This window comes from Argopecten irradians, chromosome 1 (assembly GCF_041381155.1).
Source record: "Argopecten irradians isolate NY chromosome 1, Ai_NY, whole genome shotgun sequence".
In the NCBI taxonomy this organism is placed as follows: domain Eukaryota; kingdom Metazoa; phylum Mollusca; class Bivalvia; order Pectinida; family Pectinidae; genus Argopecten; species Argopecten irradians.
In genome coordinates this window covers 37,493,941-37,507,117 of record NC_091134.1, presented here as the reverse complement: position 1 = coordinate 37,507,117, position 13,177 = coordinate 37,493,941, and the positions used below count along the sequence as shown (strand labels likewise).

The following is a 13,177-nucleotide window of genomic DNA, read 5'->3' as shown; positions in this document are numbered from 1 at the left end:
CAGTGAAATATTCGTCTTTGAAACTCACATAAAAAACTTCCCAAACCAAGATAGATGTACAAAACTGATGAGAAGCATGTCTCTCTTTTTGCAGGATGGATTGCAGGCGTAAAAATACTGTCTTCAAAACTAAGCAGGACGAGGACAGAGTTGTTCTGATGAGGAATCTTCTCGCTTCCCTTACTATCTGGAACTCATCATGGCCGACATTTTTATCTCCTTCTATTTCCCTGAAGCATTCCTGTCTGTTTCTCTACATAGATAGAGATTCAATTCTTCACAAAGAAACAGAAAAACAAGAAAAGTATTTTTGGAAGTAGACCATGACAAAGAAATCCTCAAGTGACTAGGGCTGGATCAATATATATCGATATACCGATACGTATCGGTTTTCATAAGATATCGATACGCAAATATGCTGTATATTGCTGTATTGTTTTAACAATTCAACCTACCTTTTTATTATAGAAAGAGGAAATTCCAAACAAAATTTATTCTTAAACATCATTCAAGTAAAAGCATTTCAATTAAAAGGAAGTGTTTAAAGCATCTGTGTCACCTAGATGAATTAGAAATGTTTTGTCATGGCTAAGAATACGAATTGACAGAAATAAATCTACACAGATGGTGAACCAAATCAAATGTTTGGTAGGTTTTTGCCAGGTTATAGAATGTTTTATGAAAATTATCTTTTATCATCACAATATTCAAAACACAATGGTCAAATGAATTTGAAAAAAGAGGTCCAGTATATCGTCAATACGTATCGTGTATTGTTTCAGTGCATTTTCAATATGTATCGTATTGTTTAAGACCTTCCAATACCCAGCCCTACAAATGACAAACAAATTCTCAAATCCAAATTTTACAACTTATCAATTTTGACTGATTCTTTTTTTTTGATATATGAACAGAAAAAATGTGCCTTAGAGTGGCCTACTATAGATAATGACAGCTGAGACTTTCAGAATTAGACAATATTATGGAAGATACAGTAAATATAAACTTTGAATATGTGTTATTCGAATTGAAGGAATGAAATACAAATATTAACCTTTCCAGTTTCAAATCCCTATAAACATTAGTAAAAATAATAAGTAAATGGCCTTGACCTTTCTAGGATCACATCACTATATCCATGTCAGAAGTAAATCTATATAAGAATATTAAGTCTATGACCTTGACCTTAAAAGTATCACATCCAATGTAAAGTATCTAGAAGGATGGCGTCAATGACCTTGACCTTTGCAGTATAACATCCAAGTTAAAGTATTTGGAAGTATAATAAGTCAATGACTTTGACCTTTCCACCTCCATAGAGAAACTAAATAGCCACATTGTCATGTCCATTCTCAGTCCTAAATGATAACTAAAGAACTGAAATTTCAACAAATTGCAATGAAATATTTCTAAGTCTATCCTTTCCCAAACCATGGCCACCCCCTCTCTGATATATATAAATATCCTTATAACAAAAATGTCTTTTATAAGGATATGTCCTACTATAGAGGTTTCCATTATGCAGAAGTGTCCTATGTAAGTGATTTACTTACACAGTTACACTAAATACAGACACAACATGATCTACTCTCACTACAGAGACTTGATACTTGTAGACATTTCTGAAGAACACAGTTCTAGCTGTAGATCACCTACCTGTTCTGACAGACGGTCAAGATAGCCATGATGGTCAAAACAAGATCCAAGCAATAATGTTGGTTCCAAAGCGAAATAAAAGACAGTAAGTATTTATAAAGTCTGGTGCAGGAAGTCCCAAAACTGCCATGAAGAGGAAAGAAAATGGCTAAGTTATGGCTGGCCAGGCTATTTGATACCCCCTGTGTTGGGGAACCATTAGCAATACATAACAGTAAGTAGGCCCTGGTCAATTAGGTGGGAGTTATGGCTGGACTTTACTGATAGACCTGAGGCTGGACACTGACCAATGTATACAGAGATAAGTACTGACATGAAGCTTGACCAATGTGTCTGATGGCTAAAGTGATGCACCAGGATGGGCAGGTAATGATAATTACAGGTTCAGTCTGACCCCTGACCTACCCCCTTAATCTTTACCATCACCCCTCCTGTATAGATACAGACATATCATGAATTGATCCAAGAAACCTCTCACCCCTTTAGACATAATAAACATTCAACCCCCTACTGAAAATAATAATAAATATCCTCAATCTCTACTCCCTTTCACCTCCACCTTGACCCCCCCCACCCAACTTTTCTCAACTTTACTATAACACCTACATATCATACACTACCAAACTTTGTCCCAAAGGTATAATAAACACATCTGTCTATCATCTACAACCTTTGTCCCCATTAGACATAATGAACATTTCCCTTTTTACTTCCTTCAGCCTCTGTCCCCTTTAGACATAATGGATACCTCCCACTATCCTGACATGTCCCCTACAGACAAAACAAACACATCCCCCAAATTTCCACTTATCAAACATGACAGCTCAGTACCATGGGTCAAAAGTCAAACCTGTCCTTGGGATAAATTCTCTGGCACCCAAGGTCAGAGGTCAACAGATTAATGATGTTTAGTCTGTCTCCTAGTTATGCAATCATCCCATCTCCCTAATCACTTAAACACTACCTCTAGAACAGATGTTTGACACTGAGAGATGAACCAATGGGGACGCTGTTTCTAATGACCTTGAAATGAAAGGTCAAACACTAAAACATAAGGTACTGGCATTATTTGATTGGTTAATTGGTACAGAAAGGATCAGATTTCACCTTGACACAAGGTCAGATTCGAGGCTATTTGTGGTGACAGAATGGATTAGATCTCTGGATGTCCTTCATTGTCAGACGTTTCAAAGATATTCATATGGGACAATGCAGCAAATGTTCCAATTCAGAAACCTTAATTAATGTCCAAAATTATTTCAGAATTCTTTACAACTCCAAATTTAAGGCATCCTTTCGCAGCACCTAAGCTCCATTTTGAGTCCCATATCCACTGTTTTAGTTATACTATTTCATGCTTAAAGTAAAACCAAAATTGTGAAATGCACAATAACATTTTCCAAACTTACAAACAGTCCAAAAAGAACAAAAGATAGTTGCCATCTTCATTAAAGTTCATTCAGTTATATTTACACTTGCTAGGCTTGGTCACTATACGCTAATACTAGCCGATTTTGTTTACCATAACTGCATGGTAACATTGAACTTTGAACTTGCGTAAGGAAATGTTCTGTGCAACGTAAAAGGACTACTTTTTTTAAAAAGAAACACATGGCTTTGTTTACATTTTGACGCAACATTACGTGTATATTGTTGTTTTTCATATAATTTTGGAAAAATGTAAACAATATATACATGTTTTATATTTATATATGATTCAAACAATTTTTAAATTAACAATTGTATAAAGAAACGGAAAAATATCCCGACCGGGGCGACGTGCTTTCATTTTTGTTAAAAATGATGAGTGTCAAATGTAAACATTACCTCTGTGCCTATGTTCGTCCTACGATCGAGCCTTTGGGGTGGACGGGTGTGAGACCCTCTGATAGAGGTCAGTTATAAACATATTCTCTTGTCTTTGTTCTTTGAGTATTTAATCATGTGTATTATAAAACATGCACCGCTAATAATCCACGTGTTGACAGTTCCCCGTCACCACAAATACATTGTATCCCTCGAACACAAGTGAATTTGTTTCATCTATCGATGGCGATATGGATCTAAGCGTAGATTATATAATCACATGGCTCCCAAGGATGTAATACCATCAAGTCAGACGACATCTCAAACACATTGAGCTACTTGAAAATCGGTGTTTTGCCAACTTCGGCAAACTAAAGTGTGTAAGCGTGCGTCAGCTTCGCCTCGCTGCACAATAACGGTCACCGAGTTCACACCTGTGGCCGTGTACAAATTCTTTATGTTATTATGCTATATATTAACTTTTAGCAAAATTGAATATATATTTAAAGTTCTGATCTGATTAAATAAAATTATCTCTGAAATTTACTTTGTTTGTCATGTTTATTTACACTAAAATATTGAACTTTTTTGTCGTCGCGGATGAATAATTCTATCTTACGTGAAGCGTCACCATTCGCTGTTCAAATGAGTAAGCTCCTCCCACTTTTGACCGACTTTTATTGAATAATTACGTCACTTTCAAATGACGATTTTATTGCATAAAATATAAATAAAAAGTCGTGTGAGTGTAAATATAGGGATTGGATTTCGTTTTTATGTTAACCATGCTTGTATGGAGCAATTCCTCTAAGAATATATTCAATATGGGGCGCTAACGCGCCCCATAGAATATATTCTTAGAGGAATTGCTCCATACAAGCATGGTTAACATAAAAACGAAATCCAATCCCTATATGAGGTTTACAGACATCTTGATGACCTTGCAGAACACAATTCCTACTGACCACTGACTCAGACCACTCATCATGACCTTTATGAGGTCAAGCAAGAAGCAGCAGGGAGTATTAAGTTTGTCAATCACCAAGGAGAAATCATTATCTTTGACTTGACTGCAGGTCAAAATACATAAACATACACTTGAAAAAAAAACAAAAAAAACTCTTTCAAATCTTAAACAAAGGATACATGCATATGTTAGGAATTTTCACAAGATGTGACATTATGAAGGTGCTTAAATATTGCATTGCAGTATCGAGTACAACTTCTTGACAGGGAGAAAAAAACCCAACATAGCTGTTATCAATTTTGAAAATCTGCCTGTCGTCTGCAACTTCTTGACAGAAGTGCAACTTCAAAAGTAAATACTATAACACTATGCAGACTAGCTTTATAAACAGATGCCCTATGCTATCAGGTTTAAGTAGACATATGTGGGTTTACACTAAATAGAGGACATCATCACTTTGGGGCAGCCTGCACCACATCTACAGTGACAGATTCCAGGCGGTAAAACTTGCCTTATTATAGGGGTAGGAGAAGTAGTCGTCATCTGTCGTCTGCTTCCACTCGTCATACATAGACTTACAGCGACTATCCATTCCTTTATCCATCATGATGTTAGAGAAGTTTTATCCAAAATATAGTTTTTATAATCAACAAAAACATTCACAGCAAGTCAGCGAAAAAGTTTCTCCACAGATTTCTGCTAGAAGTTCTCCAAATTCAAGTTATAAAATCCTCACTTCTTCAGAACGTTATTCTGTAAGATGATCCATCTGAACAATTGAATCCAAAATCTTATTAACTTCTACACCACGATGAAGACCTTCTCCAACCTTAATGATATTTCAAAAGCAACAGACTTTCTTCACAAACATGATCCATCGAGTTTTCAAGATGAATGCAAAATTTTCAAAATTCTGAGAGATCCCATCAGTGACCGCTGTTAGGAGGTAAAAGAGCATAGGACCATGTTTCGCCAGCTTCAAAAGAGGGATTTGATATGGCAGACTTGTATTTTTTTGCCAACTTTTGGCGATGATATGGTGTTATTGGATGAGAAGCTTGGGCTCCTTCTCAGTAGCTGAAGTTTGTTCCTAGATAAAATGTGTTGGCCTGATTTACATTAGATAAAAATTCTGGTGTTTAAGATACTTCAATACTGGGTTATGTTCAGACCACTAGAGCGTTTGACCTCTTAAAAATAGTATGTTTAGTTCACCCCGGTAACTAATGTCGTTCGTGCTGGCAACCAATGTCCAAACTACTTTTGAGGATCATTCTCCCGCCCTCCCGCTCTCCCACCCCTTAACTTCCCTCCCTTCTCCCTTCAAACATATACTTCATTCAAGAAACATTAGTGAATAAAAAAGATGTTTCTTTCCCCACTTTAGTACAAGATGGAACACCGCTGGGGCCAAGGGATAAAAGAACCTGTTATCAACATTAAAATCATCTTCTCAATATCCGACATTTCCTCCCTAGTACTCCACAGTGGCTATGACCCAGATTATAATGAACAAACCACCTTGTATCATTTCGGCATATAAATTCCAATAAGACCTCATTAATTTTTTTCATATATATCAAATTTGTTCCCCTCCACATAAAAAAATAATGTGTTTCCAGACTTCATACAATGTGGTCATGAAGCTAAAGTATTTAGGCAATGAAGCCAAATATTAATTGCAAATTAATTACAGAAAAATGCCATTAATGTTTTCGAGATAGAGAATGAAACAGTTTTAAGGAATCTTTAATAAATTTCAAAATCATCATCATGTATTTTATCAAATATTCTGTATCCATTGCAGTTTGACTGAGTTTGACCGAATTGTTTTTGCTTTCTACTATATTTTCGTTATTTGATAACAATATTGTTGAGCAGACAACATGGTGTTGCATTTCTATCTGGGTCAATTGTGACATGACTCAACTTTAAAATACGGAATGAAAAATCGGAAATTGAGAAATATTTTTACTGATAACATTTTATTTTCCTGCTTGTTGATGACTGATAAAGAATATGACCTGCTGTGTCGATTTGTAGCAAAAATCATAGATCTAACTTCTTCTCTCCCGTAACCATGGTAACGCCTTACCACGCAGTAGAAGTACCAAATAGTTTAGATGCGAAAAATACATAAAAATCAGGTAAGCTGCCAAAATGTGATCAGATGAATTGGTCAAAAGCACATCAAATGGATGGTAGCTTGCTGGTTTTCTACCTCAAGTAGCAGCTATCGAAGATTACATACAGATTAATTGCTAGCTAGCATGGAAGAATTTGAATGCTTATCAAAGTCTCGAGATTCATTTTGGATTCAAATTCGGAAACATAATGTTCGGTAATGGGCTTGGGTAATGGGAGGCAACATGACCCGAGAAGAGATCATATTTGAATTGTAGCTCCTGGATGGGATGAGAAATAGTTTCCTCCTACTTCTGCAATCTCAACATCTACAGTCAACATGGTGTATTTAACCCCAAATAATCTCTGGGTCCTCAGACACTAAGGGTTAAAAGGTCAAATGAGCACTGACTACCTCCCAACTCCATATCCATAATGATTACTTGGAGTAAATGTGAAAAAGTAAGGTCTATAGAGTACAGGATCTAGGTTTGAGTTCTGTACTTTGCTATTTGAGATAATGAGGAATTACTGTATATCAGAAGCCGAGTTGAATTCCTTTTCAGAATTACTTCATTTCTCATAACTAAGAAACATGTTTTAACATCCTATAAACAGACAGTTTCTAGTCTATTTTGTTCCTGAAGTAAAACACATTGATTCTAATTTGGTCGCTCTCCCATGGTGATTCTGAAATCACAACCCTGAGGCTGAGTACATTTATGGTAAAATATCAAGATTTCTCATCATCTCCATTGCTGTAGGGAGGAAAGCTTGCGGTAGAATGTCAGCCACCTAAACAACTTAACAGTTCTTTCATTTTAAAACCATGACATAATTGTCAGAAAGTTCTTTACAGTAAACTTTGTATTCGTAGATGGAATACTATCCTCAGACTAAAGTATGTGTTTCTCTTTCGACAAGACTTTCAAAGACCATTGTGGACAAGGGGAAGTAACTCTTACCAATAAAAAGTGAAAACTATTAAGTAACAAAGAACTTAACCAAAAAGCTTCAAAAGATTTGTTTACTACTGAAAATATACTTAATATAATGTGAAAACACATCCTCATAGATGTTGCAACATAAAAGAACGGAAATTTCCAATAAAAAATGTGCCATTAAATTCAAGAAATCAAGTGATTATGATTACTGACATCACAACGCTAAATTTAGAAACCTTATCAACAGGAAGACGCAGTCTGAAGCATCTTACATTTTTTTCTGTCGTTTTTCATGAAATTTTAACATGCAGTATATATCTTATCAGAGTGAAAGCATCCCGACTCTTATAGCAATATTTGTACCAATCTTCACAACTAGGAATTTTTTACTTCAACAAAAATATTATGTATAGGGAAAATATCACACACCTACATTTCCTTTTTCTCATCAGATAAGACATATTTTAACATATTTTGTTCATGTGAGTTAAATCTGTTCTTTAAACCAAGTGATCCGATTTGTAATTGGTTACTATAGCAACAAACTTTTCAAAACTTGCTTGATTTTTGAGATAGCCATCTTGTTTTCTGTAACCATGTCGATGAATTAGCCAGTATCAGTTCACCACAGGACTAGCAAGTGTGTTCAATTAACCCCCATGTCTAAATATAGCGCACATAGTGGTTTTCCAGACGGGTGAATTCCAATGAAGGATGGATAAATTTTGGTGAAGGGTGGGTGAATTTTGATCAAGAATGGGCAAAATTTGATGAAGATTTGATGAACTTTAATAAGTGTCAGTTGACTTTTTTTATTTGAATTGACCAGAATGTTCAATAAAGTGACATTTTCAGAGTAATTATAAAGAATGGATAAATAATTTCATCAAAACATTTGTTTTAACTCCAAATTTGTCAATAATAATCTTCTATAACTTAAAATCAAACCAAAGAGAACAATGTCACAATTTTTGGGAAAAACCATGCTGCTATCAATATGTGGCTATTTACATGATGCAGGAAATAAAAATCCTTTACTCCATCTAGAAACATAACACAGTTACCATGGCAACTACCATAAAAATATGAATACTTGGTAAACTATAATTCCATACTGAGACAGATGGAAGTCTATAAAGCCAACAGGTTCTTTCGGCTTTTCTTTACTGTGATAAAATCTCCAGGAGTACTTACCTCTGGGGTTGAAATGTCAGAATATCTGGACTTCGACATCTTGGCTGGGCACACATAAACCCGCACAAAGTCGATCAAATGATTGGACAGAAACACAAGTTAAAACAATTCCCTAATAAACAAGGGTAAGCCCAACAAATTCTACACAAAAATAGGACACAAACACCGTGGAGATCATAATACAAATCCGACTCACATTGGTGCTCAACTGCGTCGATAACGTCACAACTTTTTCCTGGGCAGATTCCAATTCGCGTCGAAGTTTTCGGATCTGTAAATTAAGAAGAGATGAAAAGATGCGGTGAACAGCTGGAAAAGACACACAACGGCTGCAACAATCTTCTTTTAATTTCTCCTTATCCTGATGCCTTCTATCTCAAAAACAGCAGTCATTATATACTCAACACCATCTTCAAATACTGTTGGGACGGCAGACTTAAAGCCACTGGATCAGACGTTATTTGTAAGGGAAATGATAAGATAAGTTTCTCTATAGTCTGGGACGCATTCACACACCGTTTCTAACCAAAGTCTTAGTGTACCCAAGTGTCACTCCTGGCAGACTTCCCGAAAACTTCAGTGATCGATTAGAAACTTGAGAGAACTTTCGAATATAAAATTCTTTAACACAACAAGGTGTGTGCATAAAAGGATCACTAATTCTTTTGACGTGTATACATATAACAGATAAAATAGTCAAATGCAGCCAGACGGGAAACTTTGCCGTATATTTTATGTAAAATGTCAATTTTTTACAGTTCATGTCTGGAAATGGCATTACTTGTGCATGGTGGTACTGAAATCGTCAGTGAACCGAATCCCTAACCAGCTTGGCCTTGTTGGAAAGACCCGATAAGATTTGTTTTATAAATAGAAACAGCTTCAAGACCTTGTTGATACATCCAGTCTAAATATTCAATGTCTATCAGCATCATGTTTTGATAACTTTCATTTGATTTAAAATAACAAGATCTATATCAAGTAATGACTGCTCCCCTTCAATGCCAATGTCAAGCAATTATTTCTCCCCTGAGATGTTACAAACCTACTGAACTTTTAGATACTTTGATTGGGAGAAAAGATAGCTGATCTACAAATTTCAGCGACAGGAGACATAAAACAGATTCCATTGAGTACATCTTAAAGTTAAACTTTGAATGTCATTTTTTTGTGTTACATATCCATCTTTCAATCAATAAACTCCTAAAAATTACCAATACACTTTTGCAAAGGCAAAATAACAACCTTTTGCATGTTCCATATTGATAAATCAAATATGCTATTGAAAATAGAAATTTTTCATTGAAAAAGAGAATTAGCTATGCATCAAACATTTGAAGAGTCATAATTTCATTAAGCGACCTCATTATGCATCCATATATTCAGCAAAATCGTACATTCATACACTGTTTCAGTAAAAGAGAGATGATTTTTCCTTTTACTATCATAGATCAGCATAGAGACTTTCTAAACATCAAATGATAATTCAATTTTAAAAACGATACATACCTCATGATTGTGTTTCTCTTCGTTCTGTCAAAGAAAAATTAAACGATCATAAAACAAGGAATTACACAAATCGCGCACCTGTTATACAACCAACATATAACGAGTTTCAAAACAGGTAAAAATTGCCCAGGTACATTATCAGCAGGTGAGCCGTCTGAGGTGGATTTCGCCACAGCGAGATGCTTAATATAAAATTTCTTACACCGAAAACTCTCCTCTCTGGCACCATCTCAACTGAAGAATCTCAAAAAAGTATTTTACCATTGGAATTTTAATCTGTCATGTTTCCAAATTGAAAAAAGGATAAGGTAGTTTACCATAGAAGCACAAAGAATCTGGTTTGGAAAGTTATCGGTATATCACAAAATATCAAGATACAAATATAAATATCACTTTTTAAGAAGTTTCGTAAGTTTTGCCTTGGCTTATATACTCACTACAACTTAAGTACTCTAGAAACATCATTGGTGTTTATTTTACACATGTACTTAGCATTCCTTCAATAATATATCTTTCTTATTCTTGTAGAGTTAAATATCAGAACATTCAAAAAATTATCACTATATATCTTCACACAAATAAACATTCTGAAAATGATTTACAAATGATTGCAGTCATTATTTTCAAACAAAATTTTCTTTGCATGTTTCAAATTTTAACTCCTGTATGATTACAAACAAAATTAGATAAAGTAAACTTTAAGTTACTTAATTTTCTTTTCTTGAGTTTTAAGACTAACACAAGTCAATATGATGATATTCCCCAATCTAAAATAATAATTCAAGACTCCATCAAACTATTTTAAATGGGTCTAAATGCTTGTAGATATACTGAGAAATATGCATTTTAATGATCTGGCCAAGCCAAAATGTAAGATAACACTGTTATTTTGCTTAAACTTCCACTTAGTGAAATATTTCAAAACTCTTGATTTCTCAATGAAGTTATTTTGGGCAGATATTGATCAATATGCAGATAATGAACAACCCTTAGACAGTTTTATATAGCAAATTTAGGTTACACGCCCAAAATATATCTGTTTTGAGATTTTCCATAGATTACCCAACACACCTGTTTGCCATAAGTTATCTCCCCTTTTCGTGAAATATAAACAAAAGGTAGCTGGGCTGAGGCAATTGACATGAATCAGAGAGTTTGATTTCATGTAATTTAACCCAAATCACATTTCCTAAATTAAAAGTTGAAATCAACAACATGACAGAAATTATATAATACAGTCAAACCTGTCAAGGTCATCCAAGGGACAAAGAATAAATGGCTGTATAGACAGAAACATATATACATAGAGATTGGCAACTCCTCAAATTTTACGATTGGCAGATGTACCTCTGTATGTGCTTAGGGGTTTTTAGATAAACTTTTAAATAGTTGAATATAAAAGAATAACTTTAATATGATGTAAAAGTTCAGTAATTTTAAGATGGTTTGAGTAAGATTATGGATAGAAAAAATAATATTTTAACTAATTTATTAATAAAACAAAACGCACTTCCAGTTTTGAATGCCTGATTTTCGAAAAACCAGGTAAAATTGCTTATTTTTGAGCTTTCAAAAATCATATTAAATAACATCAATCAAGAAAACTGATCACATCAAACCATGATATAATGTTTAAACTTTGTGTTGATGCAAAAAATATCATGTTTAAAAGAATACACTTAAAAGTAGTTAGCAAAGGCAAAAAGCCTACAAACCGGAGGTCCCTCTGCCTGTCAACAAAGACAAAGAAGGAGTTTCCAATCTCTATGTATATATGTTTCTGGTATAGACAAGTTGTCTTTATATAAAGGTATACATTTATCACTTGGGACCCAAAGAGGTCTAATTAAACAGGTGGTCATTATACAGAGGTGGTTGCTTAGGTAGGTCTTACTAAATTTTCAGAAACTGTGAATTTTCTTTGCTATCCTATTAGAACCATAAAGGTGTAGAAAAACTTACCGAAGAATATATCGAGGAAGAACTGGACACCAGGGATAAATTGGAACCGTGGACTGCAACACAACATAGTTGATATTAAAATCAAGTACACATAAACAAATATTTATGTCAAAATTCTGTCAGGTTCAAGAGAATGTCATTATAAGCTGCAAATTTCGCTCCAGGAAATCATATCACATCTAATAAAAGTCGAATATTTCAGTAATATCTATCAAATGTTTTGTTTTTTTCTTTTTATAAATCTGAGATCATATTCTTTTGTTTATAAGACTCATCACTTCAAATGTAGACATTTGAAGTAAAAATACCATCAAAAAGTATTTTATACAGGTACGATCAAATGTCATGCAGTGAACTATTGTGATCTATTCTTAGCTTTTATTATTTGTGATATACATTCCAGGTGATAGGTACATCTAAGTGATGTTTAAAACAAGGTATAATCTGGAAAACTGCACACACACAAATATATATACATGCAGAATCTATAAACATGGCATCACTACTAATACAAGACTCTGGCAATCCTGTAAGAAAAATTAAAAAAGAAAATACATCTTCAAGCATTATCAACTGATAAAATCAGATACTGTTAGAAACTACAGCAAACAAGAGAAGAACAGAAGAGTTGTCTCCCTTGACAGTGTGAGGATACAGGTGCTGGTTATATACATATTCTAGAGTTGTCTCCCTTTTGCCAACTTGGAACAAGACTTGTTGCCATGGCAATCTTTTTTTTTGTAAAGTCTAAACGGCATTCACAGCAGCAGACAGACGAGAACTACTACGACAGTCACAACAACCAACTCTGCTAGCTAGGCATCCTACGGCGCTGTCACCACTACAACTTACCAGAGGCGTAATCAAAGTCGCCCGAGAAATAACTATAGTCCAAAGTAGAGGATTTTGTCAGACCTGCGTGTAACAGAAGTTATAAAACATGCATGAAAAAACACCTAAATTCCTAAATCTTGTTAATGCAGACAGGTATAATATCGGCCAGGTAAATTAAACT

At 34.6% G+C, this 13,177-nt stretch overlaps 1 protein-coding gene across 9 annotated transcripts in view; it reads right to left on the bottom strand.

Moving 5' to 3' along the window:
* LOC138326489 (neuron navigator 2-like) overlaps positions 1-13,177 on the bottom strand; it is a 458,029-nt gene that overhangs the window by 58,310 nt on the left and 386,542 nt on the right. For 7 of the 9 annotated variants that reach the window (XM_069272611.1, XM_069272601.1, XM_069272590.1 and 4 more), the window contains 4 exons: positions 13,015-13,077; positions 12,163-12,215; positions 10,201-10,224; positions 8,888-8,962 (listed from right to left, as the gene is read on the bottom strand). In XM_069272611.1, the coding sequence (XP_069128712.1) occupies positions 8,888-8,962; positions 10,201-10,224; positions 12,163-12,215; positions 13,015-13,077 (215 nt within the window). The remainder of the gene's footprint in view (positions 1-8,887; positions 8,963-10,200; positions 10,225-12,162; positions 12,216-13,014; positions 13,078-13,177) is intronic. The other 2 variants (XM_069272595.1, XM_069272618.1) reach the window with 1 other exon arrangement.